This window comes from Sarcophilus harrisii, chromosome 3 (genome assembly GCF_902635505.1).
Source record: "Sarcophilus harrisii chromosome 3, mSarHar1.11, whole genome shotgun sequence".
Classification (NCBI taxonomy): Eukaryota; Metazoa; Chordata; class Mammalia; order Dasyuromorphia; family Dasyuridae; genus Sarcophilus; species Sarcophilus harrisii.
Window position 1 is genome coordinate 514,671,862 of NC_045428.1, and position 19,085 is coordinate 514,690,946.

The 19,085-nt window shown below is 34.3% G+C and overlaps 1 protein-coding gene across 3 annotated transcripts in view; it reads left to right on the top strand.

The window, feature by feature from the left end:
• TMEM135 (transmembrane protein 135) overlaps nucleotides 1-19,085 on the top strand; it is a 299,882-nt gene that overhangs the window by 60,105 nt on the left and 220,692 nt on the right. For 2 of the 3 annotated variants that reach the window (XM_031961900.1, XM_003764592.4), the window contains exon 4: nucleotides 16,761-16,794. The exons of the other annotated variant lie outside the window; for it this stretch is intronic. In XM_031961900.1, coding sequence (XP_031817760.1) covers nucleotides 16,761-16,794 — 34 coding nt within the window. The remainder of the gene's footprint in view (nucleotides 1-16,760; nucleotides 16,795-19,085) is intronic. 3 annotated transcript variants of the gene reach the window in all.

Sequence of the window (19,085 nt, forward strand, 5' to 3'; positions counted from 1 at the left end):
CAGAATTCCTTAATACAATGTCTATATATTTCCTTGCTCCCTTTCCAGGAACACATCCTGCTCATCAAAAGAGGCACATTGTTTTATAATTCTTTATTTTAAAGAGACATCAAATTTTAGTGCATTAGAGAGATTTATATAAAATATTATCTAAGATCAATTTTGGGGAAAACAAACATTTTTAGTTGGTAGTAAAAATGGAGCTCAAGTAGAGATAGCATCTGAGTTGGGATTTAGAGAATAGGCATAAAGTAGAGAAAAATGAGAGAAAGACATACCAACTATAGGGAATAGGGTAGGCAAAATCACAGAGGTAAGAAAGTACAGTGTGTTCCAGGGACATCTAATAGTTCATTTGGGTCATAGTCTAGAATAAGAAAAAGAATTATTAATTAGAGAAGGCTGAGGGAGGTGAGACAGATTGTGGGGAGGACTTTGAATGCCAGGAGAGAATCTTTTAGGTTTTACTTAGTAGAATGCTATGTTAATTTCTTATGTTTATATGCATTTTATTTTTTAATTTATTTTTAATTTTTTTCTTTTTGTTTATTATATAGCTTTTAATTTACAAGATATATGCATGGGTAACTTTTCAGCATTGACAGTTGCAAATCCTTTTGTTCCAACTTTTCCCTCCTTCTCCCCCATCCCCTCCCCCAGATGGCAGGTTGACTAATACATGTTAAATATGTTAAAGTATAAGTCAAATACAATATATGTATACATGTCCACACAATTATTTTGCTGTACAAAAAGAATCGGACTTTGAAATAGTGAACAATTAGCCAGTGAAGGAAATTAAAAATGCAGGTGGACAAAAATAGAGGGATTGGGAATTCCATATAGTGGTTCATAGTCATCTCCCAGAGTTCTTTCACTGGATGAAGCTGCTCCTGCTCATTTCATTCAGCATGAGTTCATGTAAGTCATTCCAGGCTTTTCTGAAATCATCCTGCTGGTCATTTCTTACAGAGCAATAATATTCAATAATATTCATATACAACAATTTATTCAGCCATTCTCCAATTGATGGGCATTCACTTAGTTTCCAGTTTCTTGCCACTACAAAGAGGGCTGTCACAAACATTCGTGTACATACAGGTCCCTTTCCCTTTTTTAAAATCTCTTTGGGATATAAGCCCAGTAGTAACACTGCTGGATCAAAGGTTATGCACAGTTTGATAACTTTTTGAGCATAGTTCCAAATCGCTCTTCAGAATGGTTGGATGTATTCACAATTCCACCAACATTGTATCGTTGTCCCAGTTTCCTCACATCCCCTCCAACATTCTGTATTATCTTTCCCTGTCATTCTAGTCAATCTGAGAAGTGTGTAGTAATATCTCAGAGTTGTCTTAATTTGCATTTCTCTGATTAATAATGACTTGGAGCATTTTTTCATATGGCTAGAAGTTGTCTTCGTCCGAGAATTGTCTGTTCATATCCTTTGACCATTTGTGAATTGGAGAATGGATTGATTTCTTATAAATTTGAGTCAATTCGCTATATATTTTGTAAATGAAGCCTTTATCAGAACCAGAACCTTTGACTGTGAAAATGTTTTCCCAGTTTATTGATAACATCCCTTCTAATCTTCGTCTGCATTAGTTTTGTTTGTTCAAAAGTTTTTCAATTTGATATAATAAAAATTTTCTATTTTGTGATCAATAATGATCTCTAGTTCTTCTTTGGGCATACATTCTTTCCTCTTTCACAGGTCTGAGAGGTAAACTATCCTATGTTCTTCGAATTTATTTATAATCTCATTCTTTATGCCTAGGTCATGAACCCATTTTGACTTTATCTTCGTGTACAGTGTTAAGTGTGGATCAGTGCCTAGTTTCTGCCATACTAATTTCCAGTTTTCCCAGCAATTTTTGTCAAACAGTGAGTTCTTATCCCAAAAACTGGAGTCTTTGGGTTTGCCAAACACTAGAGTATTAAAGTTACTGTTTTGTCCTTTGACCCTAACCTATTCCACTGATCAACTAGTCTATTTCTTAGCCAATACCAAATGGTTTTGGTTAACTGCTGCTTTATAATATAATTTTAGATCTGGTACAGCTAGGCCACCTTCATTTGATTTTTTTTTTTTAATCAGTTTCCTTGAAATTCTTGATCTTTTGTTTTTCCATATGAACTTTGTTGTTATTTTTTCTAGGTCATTAAAATAGTTTTTTGGGAGTCTGATTGGTGTACTGCTAAATAAATAGATTAGCTTAGGTAGTATTGTCATCTTTATTATATTTGCTCGCCCTGTCCAAGAGCATTTGATATTTTTCCAGTTGGTCAGATCAGACATAATTTGTGTGGAAAGTGTTTCATAGTTTTGCTCATATAGTTCCTGATTTTCCCTTGGCCAGATAGATTCCTAAATATTTTATACTATCAGTAGTTACTTTAAATGGAATTTCTATTTGTGACTCTTAAGTGTTGGATTTTATTAGTGATATATAAGAATGCTGATGACTTATATAGGTGTATTTTGTATCCTGCAATTATGCTAAAGGTTTGGATTTATAATAGCTTTTTAGTAGAATCTCTGGGGTTCTCTAAGTATCCCATCATGTTAAAGTAAAGAGTGATAATTTGGTTTCCTCATTACCTCGTCTAATTCCTTTAATCTCTTTTTCAACTCTTATAGCCAAAGCTAGCATTTCTTTTTATTTATTTATTTATTTATTTTTATTTAATAGCCTTTTATTTACAGGTTATATGTATGGGTAACTTTACAGCATTAACAATTGCCAAACCTCTTGTTCCAATTTTTCACCTCTTACCCCCCCACCCTCTCCCCCAGATGGCAGAGTGACCAGTAGATGTTAAATATATTAAAATATAAATTAGATACACAATAAGCATACATGACCAAACTGTTATTTTGCTGTACAAAAAGAATCAGACTCTGAAATATTGTACAATAAGTTTGTGAAGGAAATCAAAACTGCAGCTGGGCATAAATATAGGGACTGGGAATTCAATGTAATGGTTTTTAGTCATCTCCCAGAGTTCTTTCTCTGGGCGTAGCTGGTTCAGTTCATTACTGCTCCATTGGAAATGATTTGGTTGATCTCATTGCTGAGGATGGCCAGGTCCATCAGAACTGGTCATCATATAGTATTGTTGTTGAAGTATATAATGATCTCCTGGTCCTAAAGCTAGCATTTCTAATACAATATTAAATAGTAATGGTGATAGTGGGCAACATTGTTTCACTTCTGATCTTAATGGGAATAGTTCCAATTTATCCCCATTACATATGATGCTTACTGATGGTTTTAAATAGATGCTACTGATTATTTTAAGGAAAAGTCCATTTATTCCTGTACTCTCAAGTGTTTTTAATAGGAGTGGATGTTGGATTTTATCAAATGCTTTTTCTGCATCTATTGAGATGATCATATGGTTTTTGTTAATTTGGCTATAAATATAGTCAATTATGCTAATGGTTTTCCTAATATTGAACCAGCCCTGCATTCTTGATATAAATCTTACTTGGTCACGGTCTATTATCCTGGGGGTGATTTTTCTGTATTCCCTTTAATAATGTTGTATTTAAGAGTTTAGCATCAATATTCATTAGGGAGATTGGTTATAATTTTCTTTCTCTGTTTTCAACCTACCTGGTTTAGGTATCAGTACCATGTCTGTGTCATAAGAGGAATTTAGTAGGACTCATTCATTCTCTATTTTTTCAAATAGTTTATATAGCATTGGGGCTAATTGTTCTTTAAATGTTTGGTAGAACTCACATGTAAATCCATGTTTATATATATTTTAACATTTACAGACTGCTATCTTCATTTCCCTTTTACAGTTGTTGAAATGATGAAAGTCAGAGAGGTTAAATATTTTCTCCATGGCCATAAAATAAAGAAATGTTGGGGGAGGACATGAACTCGAGTTTCCTCGTTCTTTGTACAGTTTTTTCCACCAAAGAACACTGCCTTTCCAATAGAAAACTACTGAAGATTTTAGTGTGTAGGATTTGGGTATGAATTCAGTTACTCTGGCAAGGGATGAAAGTTAAATTGGAGGGGGAAAAGGAATAGAAGTAACAAGATTTCTAAGAAAATAATTATAATAATGATCCAATTGCATGATAGATAATGACACAGTTGTTGATAGAGACTGCCAAAGTAGAATCAGTAGATGTTGATAGATGTAAAAAAAGGGTGTTGATAGGAATTAAAAAATAAATTTCCCTTGGCACTTTTGAATTGCAAGGAAATTCCATGTATTCTAAACTCAACCAAGCAAGCCTTTTGTGCTTTCAGTTGTGCAATGTCAATTAAAATGTTAAGGGCAGAGGAGAGGTTCCTGTTTCATGTAATTACAAAGTTGCTTTCAACTTATTAGATCTATTTGTTTAATCAAGTTAGCATTTATTAATTACTGGCATTTATATCATGCTTTCAATGTTTGCAAAGTGCTTTACAGATATTTTGTTCAACCCTTACAACAGTTCTGGGAGTTAGATGCTATTATTAGCCTCATTTTAGACATGAGGAAACATAGGCAGATAAATACAAGTTAAGTGACTTGCTCTGAGTTACACAGTAACTTTCTGAGGCAGGATTTGAACTCAGATTTTCCTGACTCCAGGTCCAGTGCTCTATCCACTGTGTCACTAAGTGCTGGGAATACAAAGAAAGGCAAAAGACAGTCCCTGCTTTCAAGAAACTCATATAATTGGGGAGATAACATGCAAACAGCTGTACAAATGAGCTATTTATAGCAGCAATCTCCTGATGAGTTAAGGTAAGTGGAGAAAACACCATTCCATTTCATTCCATTGAATTTCCAACATTGAATTGGGTCTCTGTTCTCCCATGGGAAGAGAAACAGCACTATCTCATTGCATATGAGTCTTCTCCTTTTGCAGTAAAGGAAGAAATGTCATTCTATTCTATTATGCCAGTTCTCCTGCCTGGTCTTCTAAAAGAGGAGAAAAACACCATTTTCTTGAGTCAGGTCTTGTGTTTGTAGGAAGAGAAGAAACACTATTCCGTAGAATTCCAGGCTCCTTCCTTATAGGGAAGAGGAGAAAGACCATCACTCCTCCAGCCTGATTTCCTGCCTTGGGGAAAAAGGAGTAATGACATTTTCTCATCTTCCAGCATTTCCCTTTCTTTAAGTGCTTTAGGTATTAGGAGAACTCTATCCTGAGGCCAAAGTCTCAGGACAGTGAAAACCTACAGGGAAACAAAAATTGTTGTTCAATCATTAATAAACTATCCTCTGTTCATTGCCTTCCCATTTTAGTGATTCTGAACCCCTAGCTGTCAGTATTCAAACTCTGTTGTTTGTCTCACACTGCCTAGTCCTCAAACCAGCCACCAAAATTTTTCATCTTAAAGCTACTTGGGGTAGTTAGATGGCGCAGTGGATAAAGCGCTGGCATTGGATTCAGGAGGACCCAAGTTCAGATCCTGCCTCAGACAGGTAACACCAACTAGGTGTGAGACCCTAAATAAATCACTTAATCCCAATTGCTTGACCAAAAAAAAAAAAATTCTCAGACATTTTAAAGCTATCCACCCCTTTCTCTGAGCTCATTGGAATATTTGTTCCATAGGTAACAAACTTATTTTTATCTTTAATGTTTTCCTTTTTCTACTCTTTCCATTTTGGGCTCTCCCTGAGATTATGCATGCTTAACTTGATGATAAAACCTCCCTGGTTTCACCCTTTCTAATGTCGTTGGACTTTGGTGACATTTTCTTTTTTCTGTACTTCCCCTTTCCCTGAATCTCTCACTAAATGAATTAGGGGAATTGTAATATGCCTTACTACCTGTTAGTATTTTAATATTCTTCCTTTGTCAGCATCACTGGATAACCTGTCTTTTAAAGTTAACTCAGTGAATGTTTCTTCTGACCTCTAGGACTTGCCACATGCACTTCTCTCTCTCTTACTGGTTTAGAGTCTTTATCTCCTTGCCAACTCTTGCCCTCATATTAGGGGGCTTCAACATATTGATATTTTCACATGGCCTACTTTTTTTCCCCTTACCTGTGGTACACAAAATGATGATCATATTTTTGATTTTGCCATTAGCCACAAATATACCCCTTCCATGTTCACGAACTCTGAAATTCCTTTATTTGATTACAGTCTTTTGCCATTCGACCTACCATTCTTTGCACTTCTAGATCCTATTCTTCATTCACATTGTGACCTCTATTCCCTCAACCCCTCAGTTCTTTCACAGGCTATCATGTGCTAGCTACTCTCTTCTCTATTCCTCATCCTAACTCTTTAATGAAATAGTTCAACTCTATCTTGTGTTCTTCTTTTGAGTCCCTTGTAAAATTGTATTACTGATCTTGCTTTGTCAAGTCTCAACCTTGAATTATTCCACTCATGTGTCACCTGCAGTCCTACACACTACTGTGGAATAATACTGGAAAAATCATGAAACCCTTCTGACTGAGTCCAGTACAAATTTATGTTATATAAACTCAATCAATTGGAACCTCATTGCTATATTCTAATCCTTTTGTATATCTTTAATGTTTTTCCTGAGAACCAATTCTAAATCTTTTCGTCCCTCTTATTCTTGTTATCCCCTCTCTTTTCCCCAGTTTAGAACCTTTTCTCATAGTTTACTCTCAAAATTGAGACCATCTGCTAAGGATTGCTTCTTTTCCTCTCATCTCATTTCACTGAGATATCTTTTGTGGCACTATGTCCCTTTTCACCCACGTCTCTGAAGTAGCTTTTCCCTTTTCCAAGGCAAAACTCATTATATACAAAATTGATCCTATTTCATCCTTCTCCAGCAGATTGCCTCCTCTGTCAGCCCTATTCTCATTTATATTGAGTCTTTTCCTGTCTAGTAACTGCTTCCTACACACTCTCATGTCTTCCCATTCTTTAAAAAAGCTCATTTCATCCATCCATCCCCATTAACTATTGTCTCATATTTCTCCTATATTTTATATTGAAATTCCTTTAGCTTTTTACAACAGGTACTTCCATTTTCTTTCCACTTATTCTCTTTATAACTTTATTTTTTGGCTTCGGACTTCATCATTTAACAGAAATTCTTCCCTCCAGTGTTACCAACAGCTTAATAATTGTCAAATTATAATGGTCTTTTCTCCTTCTTGATCACTCTGCAGCCTTTGTTCTTAGTTTTTCTATTATTGTAGAAGGTACAATATTCTCCCAGTCCTTCAGCCTTGCCGCCTAGATTCATCCATATCCCCTCATTCTCTTTCATTCTCTCTATATCCTAAAGCCTATTGATTTTATCCTTTTAAAAGCTACCTTTTTTTGTAGATGGCCTTTTCAGGTTCTTCTCTCAAGGAATTTCTCCACAAAAAGAAGGCGAGATAAGAGATGATAGCTTTCAACCTTTCTAAGTGTAATTGGACTTTCATGACATGGAAGGATCAAGTGAGGGTTTTTTGAGGACGGGTTGGACATGGGCACTATCAGACTTAGATCTTTCAAACCTGCCACAGAAAAGTCTTTATCCTAGAAGATCAATTCAGCCCTAGAATTCATAGTGCAGAAATAACCTTAGCTCTTGCAGCCTTTTGCTATGATTGGATGAGTTCTTTCTTTTTTATTTAATAGCCTTTTATTTACAGGTTATATGCATGGGTAACTTTACAGCATTAACAATTGCCAAACCTCTTGTTCCAATTTTTCACCTCTTACCCCCCACCCCCTCCCCCAGATGGCAGGATGACCAGTAGATGTTAAATATATTAAAAATATAAATTAGATACACAATAAGTATACATGACCAAACCGTTATTTTGCTGTACAAAAAGAATCATACTCTGAAATATTGTACAATTAGCTTGTGAAGGAAATCAAAAATAAATATAGGGATTGGGAATTCAATGTAATGGTTTTTAGTGGATGAGTTCTTTCAATGCCTAGGCTAGCTATTTCTTCTCTCACCTGGCTGCAATGTGTCTTTCTCCAGGACCAAAAAGTCCTCTTCCTCTCCCCGCTCTCTTTTCAGTTTCCTTTTATGTGTTGTCTTTTATGTGTTGTTTTCACCCTCCCCCATCAAAATGTAAAATGTTTCAGGATTTTGAACCTTCTTTCTTTTTGTTTGTGTTTATATTCCAAGCCCTGAGCACTGTGGTTGGTACCTTAGTAAGTAAGCATTTAATATATGCCTATTGACTATTTACTTATAGTAGGGAGGCAAGGAGAGATTGAAGATAAATGAGAAAATAAGGATGATAGAGTGAGAGAATAAAGGATCTAATCCTATCACTTGTCTGTGTCATAGGATTTGTCTTGGCAAGGAGAAATGCTGCTTCATTACATGTGATGGGTGAAGGCAGAGACAGTAGCAAAATGCATCTAAAAGATAATGAGTTGAGAAAGAGAAGAGAAAGCTCTTGGAAAATAACCACAATTTTTTCAGTGAAATATGAGTTAGTGTTCTCAGCTGAGAGGAGAGGAAGTCATGGGGAGTTTAAAGAGGGATGAAAAGATTTGGAAGAGCTGCTTTGGAAATTGTGAAAGTGCATCCTTTAGGGAGGTATAAAAGTGTCGGTTTAGATAATGCGACAAATTTGTAGTGGACAAAGTCAGCATAATTTTAGAATTTTTCCTGCTTTGTTTGGCAGTAAATGAGTGGGAACAAAGACAGTGACAGGCCAGAGAAGGCTTAAGAGAAGGCTCAATGGAAGGCTGAGACTTTTCAGGGCAAGATCTAAGTGATAAAGGATAAAAGAAGTACAAGAGATTAAAGAGCAGAGGACTGTGTAGAGTTGAATTGATTCATTTAATGGTCCAAGATAGGGAAAGGAAGATAGTGTAGGGATAATGGCCTGAGAAGAAATAATGAATTGAGATTGGGAAGTAACATTGTGCATGCAGACCAGGGTAACATTATGCATGCAGACCAGGGGTTGGGATTGTAAGGCAAGTGGAGACTATGGTCATAATAAGGGAATTCAGGGTTCATAAACATAGAAGTGGTATGTTCATAGGATATGACAAAATTAAGAATTTTTACCAACTCATATGTGGCTGAGGGGTGGTAGTAGAGTAGAACATTGTAAAATTAAGTTGGAACTCAAGGAATTGGGACTTAAGGGGTACTTGAGGGCATATCAGTATGCATGTTGAATATCCATAGCATAAGATAGCAATTGAGGAGAAGAAAATTATTATGACTTGGGTACTGAATTCACTGAGGAAAGAAAAGGAGTATATTGAAGGTCTGAAGGCATAGTTTTCAGAATTTTGATTGATTGGTAGATATCTTGAAGGAGAAAAGCTTACTAATTAATGGAGGAGGAAGGAAAACCTGGAAGTCACACTAGAAAACAAGGAATTCTAGATCTTACCTCCTTGCCCAAGGAGGAGGGTAAGGTGAGAGGGAATGAATGAATGAAAGTAACAACCAGTGTTGAAGAGGTTAGTTAGTGATGCTGTGTCACCAGGAGGGAGCCAGCTCTTAATGAGACCTATAGAGCAAATATTTCAGAAAGTACAATGCAAGGGATAGGTAGCTTTAGAGTGGGACATTGTCCCTTAAGCTCTTTGGATGTTAGTGTATTTCTCTGTAAAAGATTACTTTTAAAATTATGTTTTTGGGGGCAGCTAGGTGGTGCGTTGAATAGAGCACCAACCCTGAAGTCAGGAGGACCCAAGTTCAAATCTGGCCTCAGACACATAATACTTCCTTGTGTGACCCTGGGCAAATTACTTAACCTCAATTGCCTCAGCAAAAAACAAAAAACAAAAAAAAAACAAACCATGTTTTTTACAGAACAATATTCTATTGGCATTCTTTATGAGGAGGCAGTGTGAGATTGCCTAATAATTTATTGGATTTAGAGGCAGAGCCCAGGGTTCGAATCCTAATCATTGAGATTTTAGGCAAGTCATATGGTCTCTAAATTGAAATCTCATCTTTAAAATGAGGAATTGGAGTAGATGACATAGATTATGTCAACATTTTCTTCTAACTCTACACAAGTCATAAGAAGCAAAGCTGAAATTCAGGTCCCCTGCTCCTTTCCTGTGTACCCCACTCTTTTTTTTCTTTTTAAGTATTTCAGTAGTGTTATTTTTCCAAATTCATGTAAAGATAGTTTTCAACATTCATTTTTGTATGACTTTGTGTTCTTTCTCTCTCCCTTATCTTTCCCTTCCCCAAGACAGCAAGTTATCTTAATATAGGTTAAATATGTAAAATTCTTTTAAACATAATTCCATATTTGTCATGTTGTACGAGAAAATTTAGACCAAAAGGGGGGAAAAACATGAGAAAGAAAAAAACAAACAAAAAAAGGTGAAAATACTGTGCTTCAATCCATATTCAAAATCCATAGTTTTCTCTCTGGATATGAATGGCATTTTTATTTCTAAGTATATTGGAATGGCATTGAATCACCAGATTGTTGAGCAGAGCCGAAGTCAATCATACTTTATCATCACATAATCTTGTTGTTACAGTGTCTGATGTTCTTTTGGTTCTGCTTGCTTTACTCAGTATCAGTTCATGTAAATCTTTCCAGGCTTTTTTTGAAATCGGCCTGCTCATTATTTCTTACAGAACAATAATATTTCATTACATTCATATACAATAACTTATTTAGCCATTCCCCAGCTGATTACCCTTGCCACTCCCAAAAAGAACTTTGTACCACACTCGTAAAGGCCAGTTCTGACTGTATTACTTGCCCAGTCATAAGTTGGAAACAACACTAGGTTTCTTCTGTCTAGGATAAAATACATTCTTTATTTGATAAGTAGTCAAAGGATAGGAACAGGCAGTTTTTCAGTGAAGAAATCGAAACCATATGTAATCATATATATAAAAAAAGATGCTCTAAATCATTACTGATTAGAGAAATGGAAATTTGAAAGACTGAGATCAGATTGACTAAAATGTTTGGTGCCCTTCAATTGGGGAATGACTAAATATGTTGTAGAATACGATTGGGATGGAATACTAATTCCTTAATGATATAAGAAATGATGGAACTGATTGATTTTAGAAAAACATGGAAATATTGGGATCTATGAAGAAAAATCCTATCCACCTCCAGAGAATAACTGACAGATGGAAATATTTACAGTATTGTCTTTCATATGTGTATGTGTGTTTGTGTATATATAGATGTCATATCTATATAGATGTCATATCTATCTATATATTCATATTTAATTTTATCCTTTTCTAGCATAATGAGGGAGGAGAAAGAAATAAAAAGTGTGCAGCAGAGAACAAAAGAAAATTTAAAAGGCACAGAAAAGCTGAGTAGCTTTGAAAACATAATATTATTGTAGGGACATTTTAAAAAAGCCCACAGCACTGGGAATAATAATTCCTCCTAGTTTTCACTTGTATCAATCTGTTGTAATACGGGAGCTGCTGGAATACACAGGAAACACCTGACAGTGGCTGCTGGAGATCCAACTGAAACCTGCAGAATGGATCTCTTCTTGTGAGAGGATGATACAAGGAGAATGAGAGGTAGTTGCTGTTCTCTGACCTCTCCGACTGAAAGGCTGTTGTGTTGTCTGACCTCTCTCCTCTTCCCTCTGCCTCCACTTTATTTCATTCCAGTCTAGCACACCTATGTCAGCAAAGGCTGCCCTGCAACTCCTTCAGATGCTATGATCCACAGCTGTGGAGGCTTTCGGAGAATTGATCTGTTCCTTAACATCAATCTTGTATCCAATCTTGTATCAGTCTGCCTTGTGGAGAAGGAGTTTATCATCCCTATTCACTGCTAACCAGTTACTACCCTCAGGGCAGGCAAGTTAAGGCAACCTAAAGGAGAGATAGGAGATTTATGCAAGACAAATAAAACCACCTAGGGAAAGGGAAGAGATTAGGGAATAAACATTTATAAGGTACTTCCTTTGTGCCAGGCATTGTGCTAAATGTTTTATAAATATTATCTCATTTAATCTTCCCAACCACATTGCAAGGTAGGTATTATTATTTTAATTTTAAAGTTGAGGAAACTGAGTCAGACTGGTTACATGATTTAATATCTGAGGTCAAATTTGAACTGGGATCTTCCTGACTCTAGGTCAGTTCTCTCTATTGGTAGAACTATTTAATTGCCTTACCACTATCATCTTGATTAGCATCTTCTCTCAGACCTAGATGACCACAGTTCGCAACTCAGCCTAAGAGTTTTGGGAATGGCTTCATCCCAGTTGACTGTTTGATTACTAACCCAGGCCTTCTCTCAGCTGCAACCCAGAGAGGATTAGAACCTGAGTTACTTCCTACTTATGTGACTATGGCCACTTCACTGAATTCTTTAGGCTTCCATTTCCTCATCTTTTAGATGAAGAGGTTGACAATAGTTTGAGAATATTGCTTTAAATTTAAGAATCCTACAAACTTTTAAAAATACTTTAGCATATCTGTGATTGTGATGTTATTGATGTTTTTCTCTTGGAAAATGAATTTAGCCCTTGATAACTGACTAAGGAAGTTTTAAGAATGGCTGTGAGCTGTCCATGATTTTCTAGCTAGATTAGATGAGTATCTAGTGATAAATTAGAGACTTATTAGCTTTACATGTTGTTGCAGACATTCAACATTTTGCAATTATAATCAATTCATTTTAAATCAGCTTTAGCAAACCCTTGCAATAAGTTATTGAAAATGATTTTTATATCTGCTATCTTCAGTGTTATAGTATTTACCATCACATGATGGGTCCAGGAGACAATATAGTATGGTCACACCAGAAGCCCTGAGTTTTGAATTGCTATCTGTTAGCTGTTTGATATTAGGCCAGTAAGTTCACATCTTTCAGCCTTCATGATCCTTTGTAAAATGGGGGGATAGCAATTTAGTACCTAGTTGACAGCATTGGTGTGAGTTATACATGGGACAGTGTTTATTGTTTTTTTGTTTTTTTTTTTTTTCTTTACAAATTTATTTATTTATTTATTTTGATAATTATAAAATTATAACTTTTTATTGAAAGAGCCCATGCCTGGATAATTTTTTACAACATTATCCCTTACACTCACTTCTGTTCTGACTTTTCTCCTCCCTCCCTCCACCCCCTTCCCCAGATGGCAAGCAGTCCTATACATGCTAAATATGTCACAGTATATATCCTAGATACAATATATGTATGCAGAACCGAACAGTTCTCTTGTTGTACAGGAAGAATTGGATTCAGGAGGTAAAAATAACCCGCGAAGAAAAACCAAAATGCAAACAGTTTACATTCATTTCCCAGTATTCTTTCTTTGGGTGTAGCTGCTTCTGTCCATCATTGATCAATTGAAACTGAGCTAGATCTCCTCTTTGTCGAAGAAATCCACTTCTGTCAGAATACATCCTCATACAGTATTGTTGTTGAGGTATATAATGATCTCCTGGTTCTGTTCCTTTCACTTAGCATCAGTTTATGTAAGTCTCTCCATTCTCTGTATTCATCCTGCTGGTCATTTCTTACAGAACAATAATATTCCATAACATTCATATACCACAATTTACCCAACCATTTTCCAATCGATGGGCATCTATTAATTTTCCAGTTTCTAGCCACTACAAACAGGGCTGCCACAAACATTTTGACACATACAGGTCCCTTTCCCTTCTTTAGTATCTCTTTGGGGTATAAGCCCAGTAGTAACACTGCTAGATCAAAGGATATGCACAGTTTGATAACTTTTTGGGCATAATTCCAGATTGTTCTCCAGAATGGCTGGATTCGTTTGACTGTGTTTATTGTTTTGTAAAATCTGAATACATATAAGTTTTTATTATAAACTCCACAATTCTGAAAGTATGAGAAGTCTCTGAAAGATGATGGATTTCATAAATTTTCAGTTGTTAATTTGTGAAGCTAACATTGTATATATTTTGATAGTATATGTACCATATTTAAATGTACTAAAACCACTTAATAGCAAAGATTCTTTTTTGTTTGACTTCATTTTTGAGGGTTGAACTTTTAGATGGAGAGGAATAGCAAAATATTAGGTATAAAATTAGGGTAGTGGGACAAGTGTTTTTTAATTAACATAATTCATTTGCTTTCCTTAGTTTGAGACTTATAGTAGTGTAACATGTAGGCCAATTTCTAGAGTTAATAGCTAGAGCAGAGATGGCAAATCTACAAAATTCCTCTTAGTAATAAGCCTGAACCAGATTGAAATATAATTGGGAAATATTTAATAAAACAAATTGAAATTCAGCAAAAATTAGATAATGCTAATTTGTGGTTTTCTAAGTCTAACATACACAGTATGGGCATTCATTTCTTTTTGAGTTTGAAACTACTGATCTAGTTTGTTTCCAGGTTTGATTTATGATTAGAAAGTAGATTTACTTCATATAGTTTTTTTTAACCTAACATTACTATTTTAAGATCACTATTGGAATCAACTGAGTTTTTTTTTTTTTTAATATGTGCATGTTTTTGAAAATTGTGCCCACTATTTAATTGTCAGAATCTATGTTGTAATTCTGGGAAGCCCTGTTTACAGTGTAGTATCAAATAGTAGTGTAGACAAAATTTTATATAGATAAAGTATCTCAGACCTTATATTATGGTGGTGAATTTTTTTCAAAAATAAATTTATTTTTATCATCTACATTTACTACTCTATTCCTCCCCAGAAAGTCATCCTTTTTAGTTAAAAGTTAACAAAAAAGGAAAAAAAGTTTAGCAAAACTAATTAGCATCATGAAGTCTGATGCTTTATTCAGTGTTTCAGACCTGTGGTCCTCATCTATGAGAAGGAGTTGAAGGTGGGGAATTATCTCTTGAAGCCACATTTCCTCATAATTTGACTGCATTCAATTTCGATTGTTTTGTTATTATTTTTCTTTCCATTTATATTGTTTCAATCATTGTGTATATATTATATATTAGAGATGCCTAAAAGAGTCCTTCACTTGGAGTCACTCAGTGACTAAATATATCTTAAAGTGCCCACTATGTGCCAGGCACTTTGTAAAGTGCTGGGATTTAAAGAAAGGCAAAAGACAATCCCTGTATTGAGGAGCTTAATCAAATGTGAGAAACAATATATTAAATAATCATGTACAGACAAGCTAAACAAAGGATAAATAGAAAGTCATCAATGGAAAGAAGGTGCTAGAATTAAGAGGATTTGGGAAAGGTTTCTTGTAGAAAGTGGAATTTTATCTGTAACTTGAAGGAAGTCTAAAAGCTTGAGGTCAAATTTAGCCTTCATGTATTACCCTGGGCAAATGACTTCTTCTCTCTTTGCTTCAGTTTCTTCATCTTCAAAATGGAAATAATATCATCACCCTACCACTCAGTGTTATTGTGAAGATCAAATGAAATAATTCATTTCCAAATGAAAATTTGGAAACTTTGAAAACAATATATTAATGCTAGTTAATATTATCATCATTGGTGTATTCTTGGTTCTACTTACTTTACTTTGCATTTCTTCATGTAAATCTTATCTGTTTCTCTGAATTATTTCTTACAGTACATTAATATTTCATTATGTTTACGTACCATAGTTTGTTCTCTTTCCATTTATGAGATTCTGCTTTGTTTCCAATTAATGACTATTCTAAAAAGTGCTACTATAAGTAATACATTTTGGTATAATGTAGGGTTTTTTTTTTGTTGTTGTTGTTTTGGTCATTGACTTATTTGGAATTTATGCCTAATAGTGGAGAGCCTGGGTCAAAGAATAGAGACTTTTAAAGTCATTTTCATTGTATAATGGTTATTCTAATTCGTAGTTTTTCTATTGCATTAGTGTGCCATGTTTATAAAAATGTAAAGGATGGTGACTTAAACTCATTTAAATTCCTATTAGTTATTTACAAAATTCTCAGGTTCAGAAATGATATAGGTATTTTAGTAATTCAGAATACACACACAGGCGTATACACACATACCTACATAATCTACAAACCTACCTACACACACACACACACACACACATACACACACACACACACACAATGAAGGCTTGCTTTCCATAGTTACCTTTATTTGAGCTAAGGAATTTCTTTGAAGGGGTTATAATATTACTCTTGTATTTTCACATGACTTTCCTTTTCACCTAAAACATTTATTATATTTCTATGTACTGAGAGGTCAAGCAACATTAGTGACTTGTATTTAATCTGTGTAGCTGTGATATTTACTTAGTTACTGAAATTTTACTTGAATGTGAAAATCAGAATGATTAAATGAATGTTTAATGTAGACTCACTCTCTATATAATAGATTTCTGAGTTAAAATATTTTATTTTTGAATGTATTTACATACTGATTAAGTTGTTTTTACTCTGAGTTTTTGGACAAGGAATAAATTATTTGACTTCTCAAATTTTGAAACTCCTAGAATAAATATATACCAAGAACAAATTTGATGTTATCCCCTGCAGCATTTTATTTTATTTTCATTTTTTCAGCATTTTAATTAGCATGATTGATTGCTTAACTACTTTTCATTAATAAAGGTTATTTTTAGTTAATTTTTCAGAATTCATATGAATGACTGCTAAATACAATTTATTTAAAAATCCTTTAAATCTTATTGTAAGAGTCCAAAATCAGTACTAACAATTTAACTTTTTTGGCAGTCAAGAATATTTATTGAAGCACAAATTGTTAATTTTGAAATAGTTAAGTTTGAAATTGTTGGAATAAGTTTGAAATATATATTAATATGAAGTCAGATTTCTGGATACTGAATCTTACTGTCTGTCTCTCTCTCTCTCTCTCTCTCTCTGTCTCTGTCTCTGTCTCTCTCTCTCTCTCTCTCTCTCTCTTTTAATATACTTACAGGAGAGGTCTGCTAACAATTTATATGGCCAACTTGGTAAGTAATCTTCAGTAAGGCTGATGCAAGTGATCCATTTTTAAAAATCCACCTTACTTGGTTAAAAAGTCTCACCTAAATCTTACAGCATTTTCTATTTTTGCTTTCATTTATTTTGCTTTGAAAAATCCTCTTGATTTAATTTGTTTGTGGTCTGTATTTGATTTTCTAGACTTATTGGAGAGGACTGAGTTTTTTGATGAATTTATCTTATATCCCCGAACACTTATACGTTGGCAATTATATCCTAGACATGTTTAAAAGCTTTAATCTATTAGAGGTGCAAATTGAAGAACTTTTCACTAAATTGAAATTCTGCAGTTTTATTTGTCTAGCATATATTGTTGAGCTAATATACTGAAAAATATTAACCAATGATAAACTTTGTATTGAAAGCTCTTTAAAGCTATTTTTACAAAGCTTATCTGAATTCTAAAATTAAATTGCTGGTAAGACAAGTTAAGCAATACTATGTTGACTTTTGGCTGGTTAATATTCCCTAATGTGTATTCAAGAATTTTATTAAATTGGATACTATAGTGAGTGAGCACAATATTAATAAGCTTTTTTTTTTTTTTAAAGGACTTTGTTAAGGACAGTTTACCAGCCCTATGGTCAGATAGTTGAGAAAAATATGAAGTGATAATGTTGCTGAGAATTTTAATAAAAACCTCTGAAATCAACCAGAGATTCTATTGAAAAATATATTATGAATCAGAAGTGAAGTCACTAGAGGGACCATTTTTGAAAATGTATGCTAAAATTAGGAACTGATTATAATTTATTAGTTAATACTTGAATATTCTATACAAGTGATTATTATACTCACCAGTTCTAGAAATCACATATAACTAAAAATCCTTTCCTAAACTATTTTGTCTTATTCATATTGTAATCCAAAGGCATTTTAAAATGCTAAGTAATGTTGTTTCATATAGTCTCAAAATTATGGTGGAAAGTAAAGTGTATTAATAAGAATGGTATAGATTTACATAGCATGTGAAGTGCTTATGTAGCATATCTTTTTTCCCCCCTAAGGCAATTCGGGTTAAGTGACTTGCCCAAGGTCACACAGTTAGGAAGTATTAAGTGTCTGAGGCCAGATTTGAACTCAGGTCCTCCTGGTTTCAAAGCTGGTGCTTTATCTACTGCACTAACTAGCTGTCCTTATATATCATATCCTACTTGATTTTTGCAGCTCTGTAAAATAGTCAAGAGACAAGTATTACTTGAAGAAACTGAGGTTCATCAAAAGGAAATGAGACGGCAAATAGCTAGCTAGTAAATAGGGATATACTTACAGAAAAATACTTCTTCTGTTAGAGACATTTTATCAGTTGTAGATAAGCATCAATAGTTTTGGGCAGTTATTGCTTTATAGATATAGTCGAAAAAAAGTTATAGGTGAATGGAAAAAAGCTAATGGGAAATGTGAAAAAGATTAAACTACATAGTAAGATGTAAATGATCACTTGACTTTGAATTATCTGTTAGATCTAATAGTTTAAATAGGATGAATCACTTATGGACAAGAAAAGTCACAGGTAGCTGATGGAATTAGAATTGTAAAATTATGATGTGGGAGCAAAACCTAGAAATATTCTAATTCAGTCTTATCATATTACATGAGAAAACAGATCTAGAGAGCTTAAATGACTTTAATCAGTGCCTTGAAATTTAGACGACCTGCCTCTTCATTCACTGATTTATTCATCATATCCATCATGAAAGAATTTTGATGTCAGAATAGTCCAAAGGCCTAGAAGCATATATTATTAGTCCTAAGAGAAACTTTTTATCATTGGCACTGTAGGTCAATAACTATTGGATGGGGCAGTTGAAGGTGGGCAGAATGTTGAGACTTGACCAAGTCAGTGAAAACAAGGTCTGCTGAGTAGAATGAATGCAATGGTAGAAACATCAAGGAAATTTTGACAATTGATTGCAATTTCTGAGAAGTATGGCAACAAGATTAGTTGGAAGTCTCAATGGATATTTCAATGGAGATTAACAATGAGCTGCAGGGGAGTATTCTGGCAGACATGTGAAATATGTTGTCAGCGTGGTTGCCTATTAGATACTATCTCAAGATGAAATCATGGCTAGATTAAACTCTCCTGAAGATCACCTTTTACAAATGTATAAGAAAGCTCTTGAAATGTGCTTTGATGTTTGTTTCCTTAAAATGTTACCTCTTTAAGTACTTAATATTTGCTGTAATAAACTCATAGTTTTAAATTAAAAAAAAGATAAAATATGGCAAATATTTTTCATGGGAGACCCATTTAATC